Below are 26,723 nucleotides of genomic sequence, written 5' to 3'. Positions count from 1 at the left end.
CTTCCAATCTAGGAATTGTGTTTTTTAAATTGCTTGAGTGCTTTGTTAGAATAAAATTTACTGAACATTTATTTACAATTTCTTATTGCGTATCAAGGAAATGTGCAAGACCGGAAGAAAAAAGAGGCTACATCAAAACTAAGAAAATAAATGCACTTTAAAGAAAAAGTTGAACTGTGATGGTTCTGAAAAAGATTTCACCTGACTGGGCGGGTCCTGGGGGGTGGTTTTTGAAAAATGTGGGAGCAAAGATATGATTCGACCAAATATTGGCGGAATAACATGAAATTGACTAGTGGGGAAATGCTTAGAATGGACAAAAGCATAATAAAAGCGGCAAGTCTACTTGGGTTCTAATTATTCACAATGTTGTAATACTAAATGTTCCAATGATGATCTGTAGAGATTTACACCACGTTTTTTACGACGAACTTGAAGTGGAGCTTGGTGGTCTTCTTCGCTTGGTCACCACTATTTTCTCCTGAAAAAAGAAACACGGCATGAGAAAAGCTGTTCATGTATTTATGGATATCTCGAGAAATTTTCTAAGAATCTAAAAAGGGGGTCATCCCTACTAAAAAATGCATAGAAATCCCAAGAAGAAAAAAAAGGCATATGTTGGAGATGGACAATCTTTATCCCGGAATATTAGATAAGCTTCATAAATCTTGCGTAACAAACGGGTTGTCATTTCATTGCATGATTTCGCGCATTTTCACATTTTCACTTCTTCAAATTATTTTTTCAAAAAAAAATTTGGTCGCCGTCTGATACCAAGCCGAATTCTGAACCGGTTTCCCTGTGTTTTCCTACCAAGAAAAAATGGCGTTTCTTGTTTCATTGTCTTTTCTCTTAATGTATTTTGCCTTTATACACGGTCAGGCGGTACTGGCTTTTGTCTGTTTTCCGCCGGAAGAAAGAAAGAAAAACGGATGACAGGTGACCCAATGGAAACAGCTACTTAATTGGTAAGCATACGACCCCAACGGAGAAAGGACAACGGACAGGGGCGAACACAACAAGACCCTTGTATTTATTTGCATGTCAAACAAGTGCTTCTTTTATTACTCTGCCTTTTCAAGGAGGGGATCATCTACTGTTGTAGTCCACTTGTGTTTGGATTAGAGTGTCAATTACGGGAGGATGAACCTACATACCTGAACCATAAAAGTATCATTATCTTCAATTTTGAAATAATGTAATGGCATATTGTAGGTACTTGATGTAAAATCTTCGCTTCTTCCATCCGTACGGAACAGGAACAATTTCATCCGAGTGTACTTCACGCAAACTTTTGGCTCCAGGAATCTGTAATAAAATCTTTAGAAGAAGAATCACGGCTTCTTTTCTATTCTCTTCATACACTCAACCTAATTAAGTCATGGGATTCCCTCTTTCCTATCTTCTTCTTTGCTTTTTCTTCTTTTTCTATATCTTATTACTATTTCAGGGGAAGTAGAAGTAGAAAAAGGAAAATGCAACAGCACAAAAATTATTACTTCATAAATTCGAGTATCGTTGGTTCCAGCGAGATTGTGATCTCCTTGTTGACGTCCTTCTCCTCGCATACAAGTTTCACGATTGCGTCCTTCTTCGGAGTCAAATCAATGCTCACCAGTTTCTCCAGATTTCCGTGCTTATCAATCAACGTCTTGTATTGTGCGGGTTTCTCCTTTTGCTCCTAAAATCAGCTGATAATAACAATAATAGTAGTAAACATAATCATGCGTACCTGATAGTACCGAATAAAGAATCGTTCTGATTGTTCGCGCTGTTCGCCGGTGATTTTTGAGCCATTGAGCACGCGCAATTGATGAATACGTCCAATGATAAGGTGTAATCGTTCTTCGTTGGTTAGTGAGTCCAACAACGGAATGTTCGGAATACGGAGATCAGTGATAGAGGTCATTTTGCTCAGATGGTCAAGACTGGTCCAAGAGTCGATGGATGTCTGGAAAAATTGATTGAAAGCTGGCTGAGCAAATATTCCGCTTTTGCGCTTTACCTTTGCCAGGTTGAGAAAATTCCAAAATGGGAGTTGGTCGAATTGTTTGCAATGAGTGACATCTTTTAAAGGATTTTCGCAAACAAAAACTGAGCACACATTTGGAAATCGCTTGACAACATTCATAACTGACGACCATCGCTGGAAGCCGCATCTGAAAAGAAAAAACAATGAATTGAGAGTTGTTTGTTCCCCTTCTGTGTACTATCTGACGAATTGAATTTTGAATTTCAAATCACACACAAAAATTCAAATTTTCTCCCTTCTCCATTCCCCTCTTTGTCCCATTTCCAACACATCATTCACATTTGGTGGCCGACGAACGACTCGTGACACAAAGTGCCTTCCGAAGACTACTTCATTTGAATGACCATACTTTTTCCCAACGTTTACTGCGGCATGCATAATTTCATTTCCCTTTCACATCGCGGTTTTCCGCGGCCCCTGGATTTCAACAAGTTCCGGTGTGCATTGCCTTTGCCCCGCGACATGTCACATACAATGACTTTTCGACACTACACCATGTTATTATTATACCAGGGTCTCTGGAATATGAGCCCTCTCTCCTGAGTTGGCGAGTTTGAATTACGGAGCATGAAAATCGAGAATGCGTTGAAGCAGAAATGAAACATCAAAATTTGGTGGTTGTTACTTTTCAGTGAAATTGAGAGATCATTTTGTCGTTTGTATACTTCCACCACCACACACATGAAAAATTGAATTCCAGTTTTCTCTCCCATCCGAGAAAAAAGGGAACACAAACAGAAATGTCTCGCGGGCTGGGCGCCTTTGAATTTGCATTGCGCACTCATTCATCATCCGTCTCGTCTCTCACACATAAAACTATCCAGGAAAAAACGAAACTTCAAAAAATTCCAAAAAATCAATAACCAATACCTGTTCAAGTGAATCGTTTTAACTGTGGTGCTGATGGGTTCGTCGCAGTCATCGTCATCGTTGAATTGGTTGTCCGACATGTGAAGTTCGGTGACTTTTGGAAGAATCGAGAGGAAAGATTGCAGGGTTTTGAATGGAAGATGGGTGCCGTTAAGGATAATGGTATGGAGGGTAGAGACCGGCAATTCATGATTGATCTGGAAAAAAGTAAACTTTGATCTGGAAAATCTGGAATGATTTTTGGAATGGTTTCTCAGAACTGCCAAATATTATTTACTTGACCAATTGCGTCAATATCAACAATAAATCTTTTCCTTTCAAGATAATCTATATATCTTTCCGCAAAGTAGTGCAAATAAAACACCAATGGCATTCTTATCACAAGTTTGCCAAAAGTCACATGAAACATTCTGGGTTCTCTTTCTTTTTTTGTCACTTGACACGTACCAATCTTCAAAAAAATAACACTAACATACCACGGGATTTAACGGGTTATGACCGATGTTCAAGACGCGAAGATGCGGCAAGTTTTTCAAGATACAAGCCACATCGGACCACTGGGAAATTTGGTTCCAACCGAGATCCGCCTGAAAAAAAGGAATAAATCAAATTGTGTAGGCATGATCACTGATAGCCTATCAGCTGGGACCACCATTATCCATCTCTTTTCAATTGGCAAAACACATGTGACGCAAGGACGGGGGGGGGGGGTGTCCTTTATTCTCTCATATTTTTTTTCAGCTGTCTGTGGATGCGCCCTCTTGGCTTTCAGGAAGAGAAAAGGAAAACAAAAACAACAAAAAGAAAACACAACGATTTTTCAATCCTAATGACAGGGGTTCTAATGGACACATGTGGAAAGAAGAAGATGGAAAAAGACAAGGAAGAACAAGTTCTCCTACCTCGGAAACATGGGATGCCAATGTGGCCAATTTTTCGGAATCTCCAATGGTACCAATGTTCATATTGTTAAGAACTAATAGTTCCAGAGCTCGCTGACTAGCCATTTTGCATGGTGAACAACCAGTCTGGAATAAAGAGGTCGAAAATTATTTCACAATTTGACACAGATTTGTCTAGGTAGGGGAAACTGGATCTAGGAAACTTACAAATCCGGTGAAAAGAAGATCTTGTACCACGTCATCATCATCATCAAGATATTTTTGCTCCAAACTTCGGACCAGCGTGCTGCAACCTTCCTCCATCACGGTACAGACAGACAGCCAGACCGCAGTTCGGTATGATCAGCTGAGTGACTGCTAGCTGTCTTTGTGCCGTCGTCCTACCCAGTCTCTTCCTTTCACTCTGCGTCTCTTCTTCTTCCTATTCTCTTTAGTTTCCTCAGGTCGACGCGCTGCGTCTCGTGTCTTTTGCCTGTTGCGTGCGATGTCCTCGGGTCTCCTCCCACTTACGATTGTATGATGCCGACGGCTGTTTCACGCTATTTTCCGTCGTCTTCTCAAATACTCATCCGAAGGCTTCAGCATTTTTGCATCGACTACTTGAGAAGTGGCAAAAACGACCAGGGGCATGCAAATGTACATCTCACTATTAAAAAACAATTTGTTGTAACACATGAAGTTTGAAATTCGGAAATTTTCGCGCCAATGATGGTTCACGTGATACTAGAGATGGCAAAATAAGATGAAACAGACACCGACGTTTCGTTTTCATTGAACTGCACTGCACCGTTCGTGTCATATGACAAACACATTAGAAATCGAAATTGAAAGATTGGAGAACCCGATAAAGGACCTTCCATAAACAATGCAAACTTTCAATTACTCAAGTCGAAAATAAAAAGTATGTCCTTGAGTTCAAAATTGAAAATAAAAAGTGAAACATCGCATAGGAAATTCTGGAAACCATGCATTTCAGACAATTCTCGGACTTTGTTCCCACTACTAGTTAACATCACTTTTGTTGTCATTCCGTACTGTTATTGCTTGAAAATGCATGCTTTTACAGCACAAACACAAGTTGTTACAGATTCATGACTGATCATGTTACAAACAAACAACAACTATTTGGACCTGGGTGAAAAATAAGGAGATTGCTGTTTTAGGGAACAAAATCTGAAGAAGGATAAAGAGATTTCTTAAAGTAGAAATTGGTAAAATTTGGTAAACATACCGAAAATAAAAGGTTTGCATAAAATTCAGGGATGTTTGGAACACATCAGAATTCCAAGAACTCCGAAAATTCATACCATTTCCAAAATCAAATTCTGATCGGGATATTCCCCATTTTTTCAGAATTAAAGATTTTTGAACTACGGTACATCGACGGTGCACGATTAAAGTTTTCTTGCCGGTCTCGAGAATTATTCTTTTTTGCTGTTTCTGTTTGTCAATTTTTCGCCAATCTTTTGATATGAAAAAATCAGAAATTTCGAAAACCGGAAAACCTTTTTATTTTATAATTTAATATGAATGCTTATCAATATACAAAGCTGCTACAGTACTGGCCAAAAAGGTATTCGCAAATAGTTTTTCGAGCATAACTTTTCTGAAACTTCCCGATCAATCTGATATTTTAAGACAAAGTTTAAAACGGTAAAAGAAACTGATTCAACAACAAGAATAGTCAAAATTTCAAAAAATTGAAAAAAAATCGAAAAATTCATGAAAATTGCAAAAAACCGGTAAATGGAACTTTGACTTCTGAGATCTAGGATAGACCGGTAAACGAAAAATAATAATAGAAAATGAATAAAATAGCTTTAGTACTTCGTTGGGAAGCCTTTGGCGTCGATTACCGTTTGACATCTTCTTGGCATCGAGTCGAGAATGGTGTCGATGACAGACATCGGGATGGCCTGCCAGACATCTTGGAGTTGGTCGAACTTCTGGTTGGCATTCGAGGCACGAACCCCTCTAAGCTGTCTCTCGACATGCTCCCAGAGGTGTTCGATCGGATTCAAGTCCGGAGATTGACTTGGCCAGTCCAGAAGATCCACGTGGCGGCGTCGGAACCACTCCTTGATGTGCTTCGAGGTGTGCTTCGGGTCGTTATCCTGTTGGAAAACGAACGCCCGGCCCACAGTAGACCTTGCCCAGGGTCTCATTGTGTTCTCCAAGATGTCTTCATAGACAAAGCGATCCATGATGCTTGTAATTCATCTCAGCGGGCCGATTGAAGTCCCAGAGAAGCAGCCCCAGACCATCACCGATCCACCTCCATGCTTGACGGTTTGGAGCTGGTAGCTGGGATCGAACCGACATCCAACCGGACGGCGAATCCACTTGATACCGTCAGTACCGAACAGATTGAACTTGGATTCGTCGCTGAACACGTGATTAGCCCAATCCTGACGTCCCCAGTGGAGATGAGCTCTGGCCCATGCTACGCGGGCGATTCTGTTCTTCTTGCTGATCGATGGTTTCTTAGCTGGCCGTCGTCCATGGAGTCCAGCATCTTGAAGACGTCTTCTGACGGTTCTCAGGGATGGTGTGACTTCATTTGGAGTCTTCACGACCATCTGAATGTCCGTAGAACTTCTCTGGGGATCCTCTCTTGAAACTCGGACGATGTTCCGATCCATGTTCTTCGACGTGATACGCGGTCTTCCAGGCGATTTTCGCTCCACCAAGGCTCCCTAAACATTTTTTTCCATAACTATACTATTTTTGAATATTACCTCATCCCGAAACTGCTTCAAGATCTTCTCGATGGCACGTTTAGTAACATTGAACTGCTGCGCCAAGAGGTCCTTGGAACATCCACTTCTGAAGCCGATGACGATGGCTTTACGGATGTCCTGAGAGATGTTTTTTTTCCGAGGGGTCTGGCCATGTCTGTAAACAGTCTTAAATACATAGGAGCCAAAACCAACATTCTTAGAAACCATAATATCCAAAAATATAAAAATATGAAAAAAGTGAAAAAACGAAAAAATTGAAAAAATTGAAAAAAACAAAAAATTTCTGAAAATGATGCAATTTCCTTGTACGCAATTTGTCGTCACCGTGTACGACATGCACAGTAAAATTTTCAGATCGATCCCTTAAGTTTCAGCAAAGTTACTCTCAAAAAACCGTTTGCGAATACCTTTTTGGCCAGTACTGTATTTCGCAACTTTCTCAAAAATTGAATAACTTTAACAATTGAAAAAGGTTCGAAAAACTTCATTTTTCCATATATAAGCAAACAAAAGTTTTTTTCGTAGCTGTCGAAGCAACGTTTTAAGAAAATTACATCAAACAACTGAAAGAATTGGTCCGAGATGAGTGACCATCCGCATAAAACTATACACCACGTATACACTTGAATTGCAAAAACAATACACACGGACTAACCGTATTGCACCTAATTAAGATTGATAGAGTCAAAAAAGGTAATAAAGTCTGTATAGTGAGAAGAGATAATCAGACAAATGTATATAGCAACATGAATGCAACAACAAAAACGTTAAGTTATATTCAACTCGGGGGATGACACACGTAATTTACAACATTTTGCTGACTTCCAGCTGCTTCGATTCAATTTCGTCGTTTTCGTCAAGACCACCAATCAAGTGTCAGCCAAAGTGGTTGGAATGTTCTCTTCTATCCATCTCAAGTCCTCCTTGATGGCCTCGTCCTTTCTCTCTTGCTCTTTCTCGGCTTCACGGAGTTTGCGAGTTTCGGCGCCGGATCCAGATGTTCTAGCAGTCAAAATATCATATCCAGGGGCGAAAGCATTGAAGATTTCATCTGAAAACCCGTTTTTTAGTCATGAATTCAAAGGAATCCGGGAGTAAACGACTCACCTTGATCATTCTCATCTTCACTGTCATCCAAAAGTGGAGTGAACGCGTATCGTTGATTATTTTGTGAGGGACGCCAGAGAATCATGATGACGATCAGAATGAAACAGAAGAGCACATGCCAGAAAGCAGTGTCCACCCAACTGAAAATCATCAAATTTCAGTACAAACGAGCAATCTCTTGATACTCACAGTTCTTTCCAATCAACACGACACGTTGGGAAAATATGATAGATCATACTCCATAGCATGAACACCACTGATGCGATCACAGAGAATACAAGTGTGTTGGCAAAATGACGGTAGACGTTTAGCTTCACATCGTTTCTCTTCAGACGGAGCATTCGGATGGTAGCGGCTAAGGAGGTGAAAATCCAATAGAAGATGATCATCTCTGTGAGAACGAGGGGTAGAGCGGCAAATTGCTTCTGACGAGTAGCTTCGACTGTGTTCTGAAGAAAAAAAAACTATTGAAAAAGTGAAACAGTTGAAAAAGTTTTTGCTCCCAGTGAAATTTTTGAGAAAATAAGGCACCAAGTGTCACTGAATTATCAAAGTGTACGTCGAAATAGAAACGTTAAGGTTTCTGAAGAATGTGAACTCTGCAAATCGGCAGGTTTTTAATATTTTTTGTATGACAAGTTAAATAGCATTACGTGTCAAAAGTTTTTGTGTTTCGATCTATAGCAACTACCAGCCAGTAAGCTGGAAAAATGCGCCAACGACGGTATCATGCTGCTCAAGAGCTGATAACTTACTTAGTACTTCAAGTCGGACAAAATAGGGATATTGATTATAAATGAAAGAGGTCGGTTTTTTTTGGGAAAGTCTGCTGTTTTTCAGGAAAGTCGATTAAGAGATTCAAAAATTATTTTTATTGGAAATTCAAATTTCAGCAGGGATGGCTCCGATGAGGCTTTTCAAAAATCGATTTTGGTCATCGTACGTCCCGTTTAAGAACGGTAAACATCATTGCATTCATTTCAGGACAGGAAGCTGCTGAATCTACGAATTCGGGAAAAGGTATGACTTTCTAGTTGTTAGTACTGATAGAAAACTTTTTTGTCAGACAAACTTTTTCGATCTATCGTAGTCAAATTTTCGAACTTCTCTGACTGAGGCTTTCCAAATTTAGGTCTATGTTCTCTTCCGAGAGATATTATTGGTTGTCTTTTCTCAATTGTCAGCCACAATGTACATTCCTTATCCAACAACATTGTTTTCTTTTTTCAAGCTTCTTTCGAAACCAACCTCTACACTTCAAGCTAAATACTTACTTTGGAGACTCTAGCGATCCCTTCAATTGAGCAGAAGATGAAGTAAACCAGTCCAACACCAGCGACTTGGTTCAATGTCTGCCCCAGTCTTGGTTTTACCACTCCGTATCCAACACAAACAATAATAACCAGTACTCTGGACATTGTCTTCTTGGCACACGACACAATCTCTGCGATTTCCAGTATTCCATCGATACTCGACCCGGTGTCATTCATTGTAGCGTATTCAGACAGGAAGAACGCCTTCTCAACCATTCCCAAGACAATGACAGCTCCTGTAAGTTTATATTAGTGTGGTTGGCGCACTTCTGATAGAACTAACCAATCCAGTATTGGATTCGAAGAATATCACGGTAGTACTTGATGCAGTAGTACACCCAGAGAAGGGCGAGCGCCGAGTAGAACACGCACATGATCTTATAGAATCTGAGCAATGGCCAGTCAATAGCTGAGAGGAATCCGTATGGAGCCTTCCATTGAACGGAGATGGTGACATTGGTGTTGGCATTTAGCTTTGATGGGAAGGATTTTCCAACAACCTGAAACACATTACTTGTTGGATTGGATTATTACTTTGAAGCTGACCTTTATAATCATGTAGTAAATTCCATCCCGTGGAATAGTTTGAGCGGCATGGAAGGATCCGAGACCGGTGTCCCTCTTCACTCGATCCACATGCACTGGTGTCACTTGTTTCACAGCCATCGGTCCGGTCGGGATGGGGAAAAGGAATCGCCCGTGAGATCCTTTGCAAGATATCGTTTGAATTGGCGATTTATAGTAGACTATCTCATTGTAGTCGAAAGCGTCGGGGATGTGGTTTTGGTTGGTCTCGTTGAAATAGAACACCTGAAAGATAATACAGACGGATTATGATTTGTTTTTTGCAAACTAGTGTGGGGAAGTCCTGGTAGTATGGTTTTCTGGTTTGTAGGTTTCTGTTCGTTTCTCTGGCAAAAATATGGAACTTATGTGTTAAGTAATATAAGTTACTAATTTGGTTATCGTAAAACCTGTATTAGAAAATACCATCTAAAGAAGAGCTATGTCTGTCTAATAAATAGGAGGGCCCTTCGGAGGTACCTTGGAAGAATAGAAGAATCGGTCCCTCTAACTCAGATTTAAAGGTATTTTCAGGTTAACCGGAGCTTTGCGTTTTATTCGTTCTAGTTCATGGGACAACTTTGGACAGATTGTCCTATTTTTCTTCTTCAAACTTACCAAATTCTGCCGCCTCTCGTTTTCTTTGGTGTTGAAGAACTCTTTGTCACACGGCGAGGAGCGAAGCACGTACTCGGTCTGAAATTTTGAGCGATTATTGAAGGGTAGATAAGGAATTTCATCTATTGCAACGTCTCTCTAACTTTTATAGAGAAAATTCTGGGCAACTACAATCTTACAAGCATTTCAGACTGTAAAACACACACCGTACAAATAGAGCGCGTATCGATTTTCTACCTAATGACTCACATCAAACTCGAGGTCAACGTCCGGATCACATGTGAATTCCAACTGAACGATGGTTCCATTTAGTGCGGCTTGTGGTACTCCGATTAATTGATACTGAAATGACACGTTTCTTTTTCAGAATACACATGTTTCCACGAAAAACTCACCTTTCCTTGTTGAATTTCCACGACTTCCGTGTAAATTCCGGGCATAAGAAGGTTGGCGGCAGCATGGCCTATTATCGCCAACAAGATGACGACGGTCTTCATACCTGAAACATGAATTATTGAAAAAAAAACAAAAAACCCTCGATAAAATGAACGCGAAAAACGGCAAAACGCGGATCGCAGGAAAAAAGAGTCTGCCGCAAACGTCACAACTCTGAATACACCACACCCTACGACAGACGCCACATTGCGGACCAAGTGTGTTCTTGTGTGTGCGCGCGCGGCTATGTGTGTGCGTGCGAGATGAGAACAGAGAAGAAGTAAACAGATTGATTAGAAACTACTGGTTGCATTAACAAACATTCGAGATTCTCTGCCAATGAAACTTTAATAAAAATTTCATTTTAATCTGTCCTTCTCTTTTTCTTATGATATTTGTTGGCAATTCTGACGAGATTTGCCACTATTCATCCTGTTTTCTTTCTTCTCAACTTATTCTAGGTTTTTCCAGAGAATCTATGATACAAATTCCAATCGTCATATTTTCTTCTTTTGAATATTCAACCAACCCTCCAGATAATTTTTCCAGAAACTCAACTATGGACCCTATTCTGAACACGTTCACTGGCTGGCGCGAGCTGAGACAAGAACGGCGTGATGAAATCGTCTCACAACTTGTCACAATGTTCCATCCTGTGGCCCCAAGAATCTACATCGAGGAAGCAAAAGCTGCTGAGCGTCGTTATTTCGCTCAGGCCACGGAGTTCACCGAGTATCTCCAGAATGTCGGCGATTTCGTTCATCGGCTTGGCAGAAACTCCCGCCAGGGTTAAGGCCGAGCAGCAAGAGGAGACGATGAGCGACAAAAGTGATAATATTGCCATAACATTCCACTAAGCCATAATGTACACGTAATCCTGTGATCGATCTGTCAGAACCCGTGTGAAAAGTTTGTTCAAGCATTCCAATAAAGTAATAATTCATAAAAATTGTCAAATCATCATATTTCAATAATTTTCGATACCTTTTCTGAAAACACTTCTGCTGTAAACCTTAACATTGCAGAATTCATATGAAATGTTAGAGAGTTCACACGATATTTTTCAAATGAAATTTTGAAGATTTCACACGATATTTACAAAAAATTTCGCAGAAAAACTCCTTGTGAAACCAAAAAAAGGACTCCGCATTTGTGCGCAAACAGTTGCTAGGAAATAAGATCTCTTCAATCATATGACCAATCTCTAGCTTCAGCTGGTTTTCTTGAAATAACTTATTTCGATATTTCAGAAAATTGAGTATCAAAAGAGTTTCAGCACCAAATTTTCACAGAATTGTCTTGAAAATTTGTGAACTTTTCAGCCAATTTTTTCTGAATGAAAGGCTTCTGTTGAAAAAAATAAATTGAATTGAGTTGAGTACGATGTCATTCTATAAAGCTTGTATAATTCCAAGTTCTAGTTTTTGATGCAGTAAAAAAAATTCGAATTGGAGGCTAGTAAGGAGGTTTTAATTTTGAAAACTGTTTCAAAATGAATTTATTGAGTAACTACGACTAAATAAAAATGAAATGATTCGATAAAATGAGCCATGAAGTGTGCAAAAGATGAAAAAAGAAGATTTTCTGCTCAAGTAGCCGGAACCGTTTTTGATGCCGCATTCGTTTGCCCATTTCTTGACATGCTCATTGAGGCTTCGTCAAGTCTCAAAGTGCTGAAAAAATGCATTCATAACAATTCTTCAACCCCTGTTCTGCTTACTTCCTTATGAGTAATTTCACGTCGTAAACAAGCTGGCGCCTTAACACTGACGACGTCACAATCAGCACCCAGGGATAATGTGAATACATTAGGTCCACCATTGGGTATCTGGAAACTGGAAGTTAGTTTTTGGCTGTTCTGTGTGCTTTCTGTTTGAGAGAAAACAACAAAATTAGATTTCAAATCGTTGGGTTCAACTAAAACACACTCACGAAATGTCATAAGCGGCCAAAATGTTCGTCATTTCATTCCAGGAAATAATTATCTTCAGTATTTGAACCGTCAAGTTTAACATCAAAACACAAAACGATAATACGGCAGATATAAAAAGACCTCTTTCAGCGGATGATTGTGAACTAGACTTTTTAAACACCTGAAGCTTCTAAATTTTTTTGCACAATAGGAATAAACCTACTGTAGTTGAATTCCGTTTCCAATTTTTACGGATCAAAAATCCCGTAATTATATAACAGATAATGCAGAAAACACAAGTGGCTAGACAACAAAATCCATCTACATATGATATAAGCTGAAGACTGCATTTTATGGAAAATTGGGAAACTAGTATCGTACCGCTGTAGAAAATGCGTCATTATTTAGACGCATAGCTGTTGCAGTGATTTGAAGAAAGAATTGAAAATCTGGCCATGCATGAGTAGGCAAGACCGCCAGTATGGGAACGGACCATTGAGTGATTGTGATCCATCTTATAGTTGAAGGTCCCCAAACCTTTAAAAAATCTCTTCAAATTTAAAATAAAAACCGAATTTGTCATTCGTTAAAGTTCAATTTTTGCTCAATTTCAAACCAGAAATCACTTTCAAACCTCACAATTTCGAGGCATTTGTGTCTGAATTACACGTTTTTATGAAAGAGCAGCTAATAAGACACGGTTTCTAAAAACAAACCGAAATGTTCTGCGAGTTGTAGGAGGATACCGTAAGAGCACTGAGCAACCGATTTATAGCAAACACTGTGTAGCCAATGTAGACGACAACCTGAGTATTCGAAATTTAGGGACAAATAAAAGGAACGGAAGTGCAATTCAAATTATTTTCAATATTTTTGGCGAATTTTCAATCATTAATAATTTGAAGATACAAGCGAATCAGAATGATAATGTTCAAATTTTTCTCTGGTTCGGAAAAAACATTGGAGCTGTGTAAGAAAATGGGCCGTGTGTAAAGGTTCCACAACGACAACTACTGTAACCTAAAAAAAGTATTTTCCAGGATCATCTTCTCGATTATCATGCGCATCGGTCAGTTTTCCTACTTGCAAACATGTATATTTTCCGACTAATTTGGAGAAAATATTCAGAATAATTGACAAAAACCAGTGAGACAATAAATAGGAGAAATAAAAATATATTTAAGTTACGGTAGTTGTTGCTTTGGGACCACTACCATTGTCGTTTCACTTCCGATGCTCTGATTTTTCTCGTACCAAAATAACAGCCATAGTTCTAGTGCAATTACCTTCACATAATAATGAACTCCCGAAATGACACGTGGGACAATACCAGTGAACTCAGTTCCCGGTTCAAACAACAAATAAAAGTCAGTGTACTTTCGAAACCTCATTGTCAAAGAAAACTCCAGAAAAAAGAACGTTTCGGCATAAAACTGAAATTTTCAATGTACAATGTGTTTCTGCTGATTCATCTCGCTCACCTGGAGAACCACCAACTTGAAAAAGGTCCCACCCAGTAGAGGTGTTTTCCGATGCTTTTTCAATGTCCTGACTATCAGTAAATAAAGAAAAATCGACATCAATCCGAACAAGAAGAGAAGCGACTGCTCAAACGGCATCTTGGAGCAAAGTGAAGAGTTATGCACATTCGAAAAAGTGGTGATTGCTTTTTCAGCCACTCTAAACTTTTCCGACACATACAATTATGACTGGCTCGGGGAAAATGTTAATCTTTGCTTCGTAAAAATTTCTTAATGTTATAAACACTTCTTTGATTAGTTTCTTTTTCGACACCACCATAATAAAGAAACACAACATGTGCTTTAGTCCTGACTTCCCGGAAGTTATTAACCCAGAGCACGTAGGTCAACAGCTGAAACTTTTTGATTCTGATGTTCTGACCGAGCAGATTCAACAAATCCAAGAAAAACAGTATTCAAATGGGTTCATTAAAAAATCTGACAGACCGTTCCCAAAGAAAATACTATGTCACAGGAATCAATAAATTAAATGGCTTTTGTGCTCATCACATCAAATATTACAATGTTAGTTTTAACAATCCCAATCTCAGTTCATAGTCCATCGGATCTTGGGCCAATTGGTGGATAGAGCTTCCCTTGCTCACCGAGTTTGAGGAAAGCCTGACGAACATGTTCTGGTTGAAGTGGATTCCTGGCAGCCTCCTCATCCAAATCACGAATGTCCAGTGCTTCCTCGACAACTTCTCCAACGAAAACTTTAGCCAATCCGGCGATGGCGATGACGACACTCTGGTTGACGTTGGCTCCACCGGTGAATTGATTAATCAGACGACGAATGGTGGACTTTTGGAAAGAAGATCTGCAACAGCCATATGGGATTTCATTTAATATCTCGCTTAGCACATCGATGTGCTATCTAACAACCATTTTTCCTAAAAATTTATACTAAACTCAGAATTCCTTTTCTACTTTCCAGAGATACTTATGCAACATCAGGCTCAATTAGTGCCGGTCAGTTTTGGAATTAGAACATTGAGGCAAACTTTGAGATTACCTTCTATATGATTCATAGCGCTCCAGTTGCTCTTGTGAGAAGTTGGACAGAAGAATTTGTGACTTCAAACGTGCAATCTCATTTTCGTCTTCTGGCACTGGTGGAAGTTGAGGAACACGTGGACGGGGTGGTGGTGGACCGCTGAAAATATTAATTTTTATGGTTATGACAGAAAGTTTTACCCGTCGGCTTCCGTTTGATGGCGTTGGATCAGAGCTTGGAATTTTGCTTCGTTGGCTTTGCTGAACTCGAAACCTTCCAGCGAAAGGCTGTCATCACGGATGCGGCTCTGAAAATGAACGTTTTATTGAGGAAGGCGATTGTGCATGTTGTTGATATTTTCTTGGTTGTGAATACATTCAGGAGGGTCGCTAATCGAGTTAATATCATTGATTTTGCCCAACCCGCTATCAAACGGCTGAGCGCTCCGGTTTTGTCCACAAGAGCTTCTAATTGAACCCAAGCTTTGGCCAGTCAGCATTTTTTGAAAAAAAAACAAAACTCTGATATTTGCTTGCTTGCTCCAACTTTCAAGAAAAGACAGAGCGAAAACTCCTGCTGGTGTGAAAAAGCCTAAAATTTTCCACAGGCGAGAAAAAATTGTCTAATTGGCGAAGGCACTTGTAGTCTTGATCAAGCCGGGAGTATTTTCTGTTTAGCTAATTTTCCGGCTCTCACACGCGTTTTTCTAGGCTTCTTTACCTGCGATTTCCGTTCAGAACATTTCAATACACTTTAATTTATTTATCAGCCTAATTTATAAGAAATCGACTCACATGACTAGGTCCTGGTCTGGAACTCGACGGTCCCTCGTCCAGTCTTGGTTGTTTCATTGGTAACTCCACCTTGACAATGTATTCCAACTGGAATCAAACATTTTTTCTTTTTTCTCTTAACCTAGACTACTCACTCGTCTCCGTTTTTCAGCCGCTTTCTCTTGTTCTGCCTTAATTTCAGCCAATCTCGCTTCCTCGGCAGCTTTCTCTTTTGCAGCAGCTTCTGCAACTGCAGCAGCTTTTTCTGCAGCTTCGGCAGCAGCGGCGGCGGCTGCTGCAGCTGCATTCCGTTGCATTTGCTGAATATCCGGCATGTCCATTGAGTCTTCGTCGTCGGAAAGTGAAAAAACCACTGGAGGCCTTGTTGGTAGCGGTTGTGGTGGTTGTAATTCAACTGATGACGGTCCACTTTTTGATGGCGATGGTGATTTTTCAATCAAATCGTCTAGATCGTCGTCTTCATCACTGAAACAAAGACTTCCATATTATTTGCAGCATAGATAGAAAAGTCTTACCTCAGAGCTAAATCAGCAAGCACGTCCTGGTTCTTTGGAGGAACAATATCAGTGATAGCGTCCTCCTCGTCACTGCTCCCACTGCTTTCGCTGAGACCTCCAAACAAATCGTTCGCATCTCCCATTTTTCTGCAATAAAATCCAAATGTATACAGGAAATCAATCGTAAATTGTGTGAAAAAATCGGAAAATGATTGCAGAACGGGTGAGCGTGTGCCGAGAAAAAAAGAAAGAAGATAGGTCTTCGGTGTGTTACCAGTTCGCCGCACGGCCGTGTGGCCGATTTGCGTCACGGCCGCGGCCAACAGCGGGCAGAAGAAAGAAGACGAATGAAGAAGAATGGGGAAATCGTCGAGACGTTGTGCGCGGCAGGCGATAAGGCTGCGCATTGAAAAGGTCAGTATCGATCGGTAGAAAAAGAGGGGAGGATGGAGACAATATGCCCGCGCAGACGGTTGTGTGGTCCTTATGTCATCAGATGAGTGCCTGAAACAGTGCAAATAGCAAAGAGGCATTCGGAAAGACAACTATGTGTAGTTTTAGGCACATAACGCTAGTCAACATGAGATTTTACGCAGGTTCGTGTGTTTTGAAATTATATACAGCAAACAGATCAATGTCAGTTACAACTTATTTTTATTAAAAAGTTGAGAATGCTTTTTTTTTTCATTTTCGTCACTGCAAGGCAAATCTCGAGAGGAAAATATGATATACAAAAAATTTATTCCGTAGGAAGGTGTGTGTCGCAATTTGAAGAGTTTTATCCAAAGTGCCCGTGTTTTCCAGTTAATTTTCCGTCATTTTGACCATTTTCAGGAGTCTGAAGCTTGGCAGCCAACTAGGAATTTTTAAAAATTAAGGGAATACGAAGTTTTCCATATACAGTGCGTAACACAAGTATAGGGCCACCCCAAAATCTAGCTATAACTTTTTTAAATCGCAATTTTTTGAAATCCTGAAGCAAAGCTTATTGGCCCTCTTACAAATCAGGAATAAAGTTTCCGACGATACTTCAGTTGGCTGATTGATCGTTTGGACATGTTTTATTACAGTTGCCAAGTCTGACTGCATAACCGGAACATTGTCATGCGCTTTATTTCGAGTTTTTAAGACATTTGTTGTTATTTTTTCCAAACAGTGGTTGTCTTGTGGCATTTGAAGCTTCTCCCTGTCCCATATCCGGTTTTTCACCTCCTAAAACGCATTCGGATGACTTCCACACGTTTGGCAGAAGCCGTCATCATCTTGCTTTCTCAGTTTCGGTTACCAACCATGATGCCTGGGGCTGCTGACTGCCAGAATTTGTGTACTCGCAAGCTTCTTGGCTCTTTCATGGTCCCGGAAACACGGTTGGGTACTTCATATGAGCCCGAAAAAGTTAGCGAACCTAGGAAATGTCTACTGGACTGATATTGAGGCCCTAGAGATTCTGTAACATGAACGTCTGATCTTCCAGCTGACAATCCGGACGGTTGAACCGGAACTGACCTTAAACGGCGGCTCACAACCACCCAACGGACTCAGACAAAGTAATTTTGGGAAATTTTGATTCGAATAGTGACAGGCTACTTAAAATATGATTTTTGGTTGATTGGATTCACGTTTTTCGGGTGCCCAGCCACTAATTCCCAAAGTGGCCCTATACTTATGTTACGCTTGCAGAAACCGATTTTTTAGCTTTTGTTCCGGCATCCGGTCAGTTTTATGAGTAAAATTACCAAAATCATTTTCCTGGGGTAATTCTGGGTGCTGATCACGATTCTGCTTTTAGATTTTCAAAAATTGCTATTTAAAAAAGTTATAGCTAGATTTTGGGCCCTATACTTATGTTACACACTGTAAGTTTTTCACACATTCCAAAGTTTTAAACTGATCGGAAACTAAACAGCCGAGATCGAGAGCCTGGGCAAGGACTCAGGTATTTTAAAATGATCATGAATCAAGAATTTTTGAGTGAAATCATTCAAAAAGTTGTATTTGAATAGACAATTTCAAATATCAAGAAAAAATTGAATAATTTATTCAAAAGAACATGTTCACATCTGCGAAACCCAAATATTATCAACTAATCTGGCTGATTAGAAACGGTCACCCGTCCGTCGTACACTTCTGAGTCCAGATAAAATGGCGTGTTCCTATTTTTATGCCAACGTCTTATTTGTGGTTTTTTGCGTTGCCGGTGACACGGTTTGCCCTACCCGTATTGTGTTAACAGAAGCGTCATCGAGTTTGAAAGCCCTGCAAAATTTGGGACCAATAAATTTAGTCTTCTGAATTATGTACTTTACGTTCGCAAGAAGATTTTCGTATCGCATATCATCTGCTTCCTCAAAACACCTGATGTGACTAATAATGCCCATGGAAAGTGTGAATACATCAAATCAATCATGGGATAACTGGAAAAAAGAAATTAGAATATACTCAGTAGTAAAATGTTATTAAGTGTGTAAATGTTATTAAGTGTCACCGAAGATTATTTTTCTTTGGTAAAACATTTATTTGATTATGATGATTACGTTAAAGGTTTCAGTTCCTGTTTTACTTTACTCCAAGCACATTCAGGAAGGTAACAAGGAAAAACAAACATGACTTACGATAAATCCTGAACAAAAAGTAATGTAGTAGCTCCACCCCAAGAAATAAGAATAGTCACAACTTGGACAGCAGTGTTAAGTATCAAAACAACAAATGATAGAATTGCAGAAACCAGCAAACTGCGTTCAGCTGCAGATTGCGCATTATTCTTCCGGAACGCTTCTTTCTTGACACGATTCCAATTTTTGCGTATTAAGAAGCATGTAGCACTGTAGCAAATCATGCAAAAAATGCAAGTTCCAAGACAGCAAATCCCGTCAACATAGGCAACAATCTGAAATAAAGTTTTCGAAGATTCTTCGTTGAGTTACAGTACGAACAGTAGTAGATAAAGAATCATTAGTCAGCCGAATCGAACTAGTAGTAATTATGAACCAGTAACTGAATCCTGGCCAAGCATGAGAGGGAAGAACACCTATTAAAGGTAATGTCCACTTTAGAATTTTCACATTTTTCATGAGTTGTGGAGTCCAGATCTGAAACCACCTAGTTTTGCAAAACCATCAATTTTTGATTAGAAAAAAGACTAGATGCATGCACAACAACCACTGAAAACTAAGAATGACACACGGAAAAACTCAAAGAAAGAAATTGAGAAAACTGATTTTTCTAATAATTGAAAGAATTATCATACTGAAACATTCACACTGTTATATGAAGAGATATTGATAGCAGATGTGAACCGGTTCATGGCGAATGTCAGGTATCCGATATAGACCACTATCTGAATTTGGATTATCATTGCTAAATTTTTACGGCGTTTTTTCTCACTTTTATATAATAATGGAAACCGGAAACCAGCCTTGGTATTATCCCGTGAAGTTCTGTGTCAGGCTCAAAAAATGAATAAAGGCTACTGTATTTACGAAACCGCATTGTGAGAGAAAACTCGATGAAAAAAAGCAGTTCAGAATAATACTGGAACATTTGATTTCACAAGGAGATCTGAAAAGAAGTTGATACTCACCTGCATCTCGACAATTTGGAAAAATGATCCGCTAAGCAGTGCATTTGATCTATGTTTCTTCAGAGTGATAACAATGAGAGTATATATGAGCATTGAGATCAAGCAGAATAGAAATAGGAACCATTGTAGAAATGGCATTGGGTATCTGAAATCAAAATCCATTGTTTTGGAATGGAAGATAAGAAAAAAAACATTACTAGATGACGAAAAAGTTTTGCCACGATTGAATGACCCTAAGCACGCAAAGCACAAAGTTCAGTACAACGTTTTGGTTTTTTTCATAATGAAACATTGATAAATTTGTTTCCCATTTTGCATTTTTCGTGCGCCTTTGACATACCGTAATCCAAAGCTATAGATTCGGAAAAAAATTCGGAAATATTCCGGTAGGAATTAGATTTTAAAACATAGTGTAATTTTTGGAATTTTGAATCCCAGTCCGAATATGCCTGATTCGAATTTTTCTATTCCCAGAAAAATATATTTTCAGAAGTTCAAGACGTGAGAACTAAAAGGTGAAGATTTTTTCAAAATGAAGATGTTTGTTTTTCAAAAAACTCGAAATTCTAGCCACTTGGAATTCGTACAGCTCCAAAAGTTTTTAGCCCAATTTATTAGTATCCCGTGCCTTTTTGGATAAGAAAGGTTGTTTGCGAAAATCGGATAAACAACTTTTTATATTCAGTTGTGATTTATAGGAACTTGCTCTCACAAAGATTTGTGGTTCTGAAAAAAAACAGAAAAAAAAAACGTGGTAAGGAATGAAATCAAAAGTGCGGAAACACCAAGGAAAGCGACACAACCTGAAAGGGAATATGTCTTTTAGAAAAGTGAAACTGATCAGATTATTGAGCACTGCCGTCAAAAAGTCTTTGTGAAGCTGGAAAAGTCGTTTGTCGATTGCCTTTTTAATCAAATCTCTAAACCGATCCTTATAGTCACCACCTTTTGCGAGCGCATTTTTTCCTTATTTCACGCTCGGTCAAAAGCTCAGTTTTTGATTTGATACTGGTGTCTATTATGAGAACAATGACGGAAAACTGAAAAAAAGTCAAAGAAAAACAAGCAAAGTGAAATCAGATATTTATAAGAGAGCCAAATATACTGCTGAACACAATTTTTTTTCAAACTTGACTACGTGCAGGTTCATCAGAAGTATTCGTTAGAAAACTAAATGTATCTTTTTTGGATGAGGTGCAAAATACTTCTTACATGAAGTGAAATGATTTTGAGATCAAAAACTTGAGCTTTACTTTGAAAGTGATGGGCGGAGTTCAAAAGAACAAAAATGACATTTTCGGATTTCAAACAATAATTGTTTGCATTTTCAGAAAGTAGACGTGAAAATTACGGCATTTATCCCTCTAACTTCAGTTCCAGAAAAGATCAAAAGAACTGATTTCAATTCTGAATATTTTCTTGGAATGTGAACGATAAACAAAAAGAAGTATAACCAAGTAGTTTATTGACAAAAATCATGTAGGAAGTTTTTTAAGTGTCATGCGATTGGCTCGATTCCAAGGCGATTCCACTTGATCCAATTGAGACGCGCTAGTAGGTCTAAAGTGATTTTCTGATGAGCATTAGTTATGGAACATTTTGAATCACCGCTAGTGCTCCAGGACGGAGCTCCATACTGTCCGGTGCGAGCCATGTGGACACATTTCTGGATGTACTCACCAGAGTCTTCAGGAGTTCTGTGAAAATGGAAGTTTTAAATTTTCGATTTTTTCTGGCTGTTAAAAACTTCTATTTTCAATTTCAGAAAATTGAGAATTACCTGAGAACATCATCCAGCATGTTGATATATGCGATGGCCAAGTTCAGAGTATCAATTTTTGAAAGGCGCTTCTCGTAAGGGAATGTTGGAATATAATTGCGGAGCTCCTGAAAACAAAAACATTATTTTCTTAATATCAATTCTAAATATTAAGTTCAATATTCAAAAGATCAAGATATTAAAACAGAATAAAAATCTAGCACTTACCACAAAAGCCACGTTAATACTGCACATTCTTCTCCGTTCACGAACCGACGCTGTTTGTCGTTCCGCCGGCTCAGCTTCTGCTCCTCCACCGCAATAATACGAATCGTATGAAGTAGGATCCATGAATACAAGTGGGACCCTCCCTTTGAAAGTGATGGATATGGCAACTGGTCCCACACACACCCGCCCCTTCCTTCAACTGGTGTGCATGTCTCCGCCACAACTAGAAGACGAATGAATCTGTCATTTACATAAGTGGTTCTGCTCGATTTCGCATTTATAATTGGTTTGAATGGAAACAGAAAAGGGCCGGCTGGTAGTTGGTGTGAAACGACACGACTTTCACTTGAAAATTGGCTTGAGCCACGTGTTCGGAGGGAATGTTGACGATAAATTGTGAAAATATTTCATTAATAATACAGGGATACCTGGAAGAAGTGCAAGGCAGTAGCCAAAATGAAAGTGACACGTGGAAGCTAGTTATTTCCATATGAAATTGACTTTTTGCTGAATTAAAACCATAATTTTCTCGATAAATCTGAATAATTTTCAGGTATGCCAGATGACAAAAATCACATTTCTGAAAATCTTTTATTTTGTACAACGTTGGTAAATATAGGCAAACGAAATGTTGGCGAGCGGGTGATTTTTCCCAGATATCAAACATTCCACAATTAAGGCACAAAATAATGAAACCAAGTAGGTTTTGGCACGGTTGCCTACAATACAGGTCAATAAGGTCTACGATCTCGGTTGTGGCCTGCAAATTTAGGGCGAATACAGGGGTGGATGCGGCTTTAGAGCGTTATTTGGGCGGCTTTTAACCGGAAGCTCCTAGATCTGTGGCAGCTGCGCCGTCCACCATCACCTCGGCGAATCTTGGGCGATGTTTGGGCGAATTTTAAAGGCGACGCGTGCTTCGCGTTGCGTGCATCAGAATTTCTTTTTGAAATCAAATTTTATTCTTTTTTCTCCTACTTTAGTGTGATTCATCTAATTTTCTTTGTCGTTTCTGTTCTAAAAAGAAAAACCTTTTAGGTGGTAGTATCAAAAATTTGGTTTCGAATATAGGACTTTCACAAATTGGTTTGAAGTAAGGAATTCGAAATTAAAGTGAGGACATCTGAAAAAGAGAAGATGAATGGATTCGTCGGAATATCGAAGTGAGCAGGAGCTTTTGCTTCGAAGAACCTGAGGATCGCTAGATCCCTAGATCCTTGGATCTTCAAACCCTAGATCCTTCGAAACCTAAACTCCAAATTCCAGCTTCGTCTTGATCAACGATCCAAACGAGAAGGTCTCTCATTCGGCTCATCAATCCAATACGTCTGCGAACCGGACAGCCTAAACGGCGCCGACGGCAAGTACATCGTCCACATGAACCAGATCTTTCTATAGTAGTTCGTCGACTTATCCGTTCCATTTATCATGAGCTTCTGTACATGCCATCTGGGATCGGCGGTGTTCGAAAAGCAGATAGATGGCCAATATGCGTTGAACAAGAACATGAAGTTGGGTTTCTGTGCCAACTTCTCACCAGCGTGTCTTGTGTGATGATGTTCCGACTTTCATCTGAGAGATCTCATTGGTAAGCAACAATAAAATCAATACAATTATCTTTGTTTTTTTTTTCAGAGCACCCAAGTGACAACTACTGCCTACTCTACCCACATCATGATTCAAAGCGAATCTAATAGATAACTCCACTCCAAACTCCACTTTCAAACTCCACTTTCAAAACACAAATCATCTGTTCAGCTACACTATTTCAAATTACTCGTCAAACTTTTAAGAATTCCTGGTAAACAACTCCCAAATCTTCTCAGACAATACAATCTTATCAATTTGAAAAGTACATGTGGTTTGCAAAAAACTGAACCGGTTTTCCTTGTTTATACCTATGCACTTGTGATCGAGTGTTTTCAAACAAGCCATTTCAAACCTGGGAAGATGAACGGGGAACAGTTAACTATACTCAAAACCTTTTGTGATGGAGAAAAACAAAAACAATTTGTGTTCACGACTTGCATTGTTTTGGTCAAAAGTCATTGTATCGGAACTTTCTCTAAACATCCTTTTGTGTGCATAAGAAGGAAATGACGGAGTTGGCCTATTTTAGGAAACACCAGCTCAACAATTTCCATGCTATAAGTCAAACTTCCGTTGATAGACGCTGACCTTGTCCTTGTGAAATTGAACTGTCTCCTTATTTTCTACCAAGTGACGAGTTTCGATTTTGTCTTGGTCTCTTAAAGTCACAATGCAATCATTTTTGTTTATTTGCTGATAGTTAAAAGAGTTCAAAAGATGGGGCGCTAAGATCACGGTCCAAATAGTGGCACCTGTTCTTGGTAGGTCGGATGTACGGAGGGTAGAAGAATCCAGAATGTTTACGAGTTTTTCAGTAGGATGTATTTCGATGGAACTTTCGAAATCTCTGTTGTGTCTGCAACGAGTATTGGCGTGTGCTCTGAAATTTTGTACATAATGCATGTAAGAAAAATGTCATCACTGAAACTCGTAAGCACTGCAAATATACATTTCTCAGTCGTTAAACCTAAAATAAAATTGCAATATTCTTTGACCGCATTTATCACCGTTCCTTTGAAAAATTGCAAAAATTTAGATGAAAAAATTAATTTTGGTATTGTGATAAACATTTCTGCAGAAACCGAGATTAATCAGACTTGACTTGTCTGAAAATTTGAAAAAGTACTGAACAAGATTGGAGTTCCAGTTTTATAATAGTCAACTTTTTTGTAAAAAAACTCTCATAGAATGACCTACCTAACATATAATTTTGAGCCAATTTATCTTGGTCCATGTGAAAGATATCAAAAAATTGTTCACAAACAAAATCAAAAACGAAAAAATAATGAACATTTTGTCAGTTGTACTTTTTTTTTAATACTTCCAAATATCTTTCAGAGAAAATCAGATATACGGACTCAAAGCAAGCGGTTTCTGTTTATTGCTATAGAACGAAATTTGACTAAAAAAATGTCAATTACAATATTTAATTTTTTTAGATCTGATTTTTCTCCATATGACATATTTTTTGTATTGATGTTCAGAAGTTTAACTTTCAGATGTAAATAGTTATTACTATCCTTGTATTATTTCAGAATGCTTAAAGTAGATTTTCTGGTTTCAGATACCCCATGACATCACATTCTGACTAGAGTTCATTTTCTCTGAACGATGAACTTGTTATTTTGAGAAGGAAAATTTCCTTCTTTTGTTTCATTCAGCTGTTTCTTATCAGCGATACGTTGATCATTGATTCTTTTCTGATCAACTTTTTCCATATCGGTTAATACGGACCTCACTCGCTGACCCATCGAACACTTGGACCTTACTAGTTATGACATCACTCCACAAAAAACAGTGACCAAATCAAGAAACGAATAATAATAGTACCTGTTCGCCCGCCCCTCCAATCACCCAGGAAGACCGGGAGGAGGCGACGGTTTTCATCTGGCGTCTCTTGTAGTTTTCACGCGGTGTTTCTTATCTTTCCCTCTCTCTCTCTCTTCTCATCAGCCGTATACTTTGTCCTCGCCCTCTTCGCCCGTTAATCGGAGCCATCACCCCGCCTCCCGCCTTGCGGATCGTGTATAAAAGCCGGCTATCGGCTACTAAAGGCTCATCAGTCAACTGATATATTCAATTTCAAAAACTTCACAACATGTCGTCAGCTCCAAAACTTGTCAGAGTCGCTCAGTCTGCTGTTTTCAACCAGTTCATGACTCGGGAAGCGTGAGTCCAGGATATTTATCTAGATTCATATAAAAAATGTAATATTTTCAGAATCAGCTCCGCCACTTTCCGTCCAGCTGAGCCAAAGCTAATGGAGCAACCAAAAGTGAACATCCGTATCCACGATGAGTCCACACACTTAAAGTTTGGATTCCCAAAAACCGAAAAAATGTCAAACCCGTAAGTTGTAGTTGTAGTATCTCAAAAATCCCTTGGTTATTTAGTCTTCCAGAAACATCGATGAATACATCCAACTGAATTGCGAGAAGCTGATAAATGAAGAGAAGGATCGTCAATGCGCCTTCTTGAAACTGTCCCATCTTCGTATCTAAATCACACCAATAACCTTTTTGTATGTACCCCACACACTTTGTGTGTTTGTAATTAATTTATGATCTAGTTTCAGAACATTTGTACTGTACCCTTTTTTCTAATCGAAAACAACTAAAAACATACACTGTTTCTATTTTTACCCTTTTTTTGATGTACACACTACTGTTTGAAAAAATGAAGAAAATAAAACAAAATAATTGAAAGTGTTGATGGTAGTGATGATTTTACGGATAAACATACACAAACGGCAAGTGTGAAAGTGTTGATTGGCCAGTCCAAAGAATATTCTAACAGGTTTTGGGTGGCAGGTGGCAACAATGTAAATGTCTGGGTGACCAATGCTTCGGAGGGAAAATGAAAAGAAAATAAAAATGAAAATGAGAGAGAAGATGCAAAATTGCATCTGGAGGGGACCCGGTTTTTATCACACATGTTTCTGACAAAATCGAAAATTTTGGAAGATCGCGAACAGAAAAACACATTGAGGCACATTCAGAATTTAGTCATTTTGCTCCAGGAAAAAAATTAGAAAAAAACTTTGAAATTTCTGAATGACAAAAATTCTCAGATTTTCTGAAATTTTTTTCTTTGGAAAACGTTAATATCTATTGTTTTGTGTTTGGGATATTAATTGTTTTCTGATCTCAAAATGAATAGTTCTATAGCTATTTAAATTTTTAAAAATTAAAATCAGTTTCCAAAAATGTTTGAAAAAGAGAAGAAAAATGCTAGTAGCAATGGCCAAAGGTGTCTGAATGTAAA

At 38.9% G+C, this 26,723-nt stretch overlaps 7 protein-coding genes across 7 annotated transcripts; 1 reads left to right on the top strand and 6 right to left on the bottom strand.

Moving 5' to 3' along the window:
* Positions 1-421: 421 nt before the first annotated feature.
* CBG14382 lies at positions 422-4,107 on the bottom strand (the record flags this gene model as incomplete). The annotated part of the gene is made up of 9 exons (XM_002644448.1): positions 422-481; positions 1,158-1,308; positions 1,500-1,681; positions 1,733-1,951; positions 2,006-2,159; positions 2,903-3,099; positions 3,379-3,489; positions 3,805-3,930; positions 4,012-4,107. The coding sequence occupies 9 exons, from the start codon at positions 4,105-4,107 to the stop codon at positions 422-424; spliced, it is 1,296 nt and encodes a 431-aa protein (XP_002644494.1).
* A 3,307-nt stretch (positions 4,108-7,414) lies between these two features.
* On the bottom strand, positions 7,415-10,644 carry CBG14380 (the record flags this gene model as incomplete). The annotated part of the gene is made up of 9 exons (XM_045239566.1): positions 7,415-7,596; positions 7,653-7,792; positions 7,842-8,101; positions 8,927-9,201; positions 9,249-9,465; positions 9,512-9,775; positions 10,148-10,225; positions 10,397-10,489; positions 10,543-10,644. 9 exons carry the CDS (start codon positions 10,642-10,644, stop codon positions 7,415-7,417), a joined length of 1,611 nt encoding a protein of 536 aa, XP_045095410.1.
* Positions 10,645-12,170: 1,526 nt separating this feature from the next.
* Positions 12,171-14,113, bottom strand: Cbr-srv-6 (the record flags this gene model as incomplete). Its single annotated transcript, XM_045239565.1, has 8 exons — positions 12,171-12,255; positions 12,303-12,410; positions 12,515-12,675; positions 12,718-12,831; positions 12,876-13,031; positions 13,211-13,300; positions 13,781-13,927; positions 13,976-14,113. 8 exons carry the CDS (start codon positions 14,111-14,113, stop codon positions 12,171-12,173), a joined length of 999 nt encoding a protein of 332 aa, XP_045095409.1.
* Positions 14,114-14,566: 453 nt separating this feature from the next.
* Cbr-taf-11.1 lies at positions 14,567-16,445 on the bottom strand (the record flags this gene model as incomplete). Its single annotated transcript, XM_002644445.1, has 6 exons — positions 14,567-14,834; positions 15,030-15,170; positions 15,212-15,318; positions 15,806-15,892; positions 15,940-16,270; positions 16,321-16,445. The coding sequence occupies 6 exons, from the start codon at positions 16,443-16,445 to the stop codon at positions 14,567-14,569; spliced, it is 1,059 nt and encodes a 352-aa protein (XP_002644491.1).
* A 2,016-nt stretch (positions 16,446-18,461) lies between these two features.
* Positions 18,462-20,020, bottom strand: CBG14377 (the record flags this gene model as incomplete). The annotated part of the gene is made up of 7 exons (XM_045239564.1): positions 18,462-18,558; positions 18,609-18,716; positions 18,915-19,189; positions 19,236-19,391; positions 19,550-19,639; positions 19,687-19,833; positions 19,883-20,020. The coding sequence occupies 7 exons, from the start codon at positions 20,018-20,020 to the stop codon at positions 18,462-18,464; spliced, it is 1,011 nt and encodes a 336-aa protein (XP_045095408.1).
* A 1,360-nt stretch (positions 20,021-21,380) lies between these two features.
* On the bottom strand, positions 21,381-21,992 carry Cbr-hlh-13 (the record flags this gene model as incomplete). Its single annotated transcript, XM_045239562.1, has 3 exons — positions 21,381-21,579; positions 21,663-21,769; positions 21,870-21,992. The coding sequence occupies 3 exons, from the start codon at positions 21,990-21,992 to the stop codon at positions 21,381-21,383; spliced, it is 429 nt and encodes a 142-aa protein (XP_045095407.1).
* A 3,565-nt stretch (positions 21,993-25,557) lies between these two features.
* Positions 25,558-25,960, top strand: CBG14374 (the record flags this gene model as incomplete). Its single annotated transcript, XM_002644442.1, has 3 exons — positions 25,558-25,628; positions 25,680-25,808; positions 25,861-25,960. The coding sequence occupies 3 exons, from the start codon at positions 25,558-25,560 to the stop codon at positions 25,958-25,960; spliced, it is 300 nt and encodes a 99-aa protein (XP_002644488.1).
* Between the last annotated feature and the right edge of the window lie 763 nt (positions 25,961-26,723).

The sequence above is a fragment of the Caenorhabditis briggsae genome (genome assembly GCF_000004555.2).
Source record: "Caenorhabditis briggsae complete genome, chrX, whole genome shotgun sequence".
Classification (NCBI taxonomy): domain Eukaryota; kingdom Metazoa; phylum Nematoda; class Chromadorea; order Rhabditida; family Rhabditidae; genus Caenorhabditis; species Caenorhabditis briggsae.
This window is presented reverse-complemented; position numbering and strand designations above follow the sequence as displayed.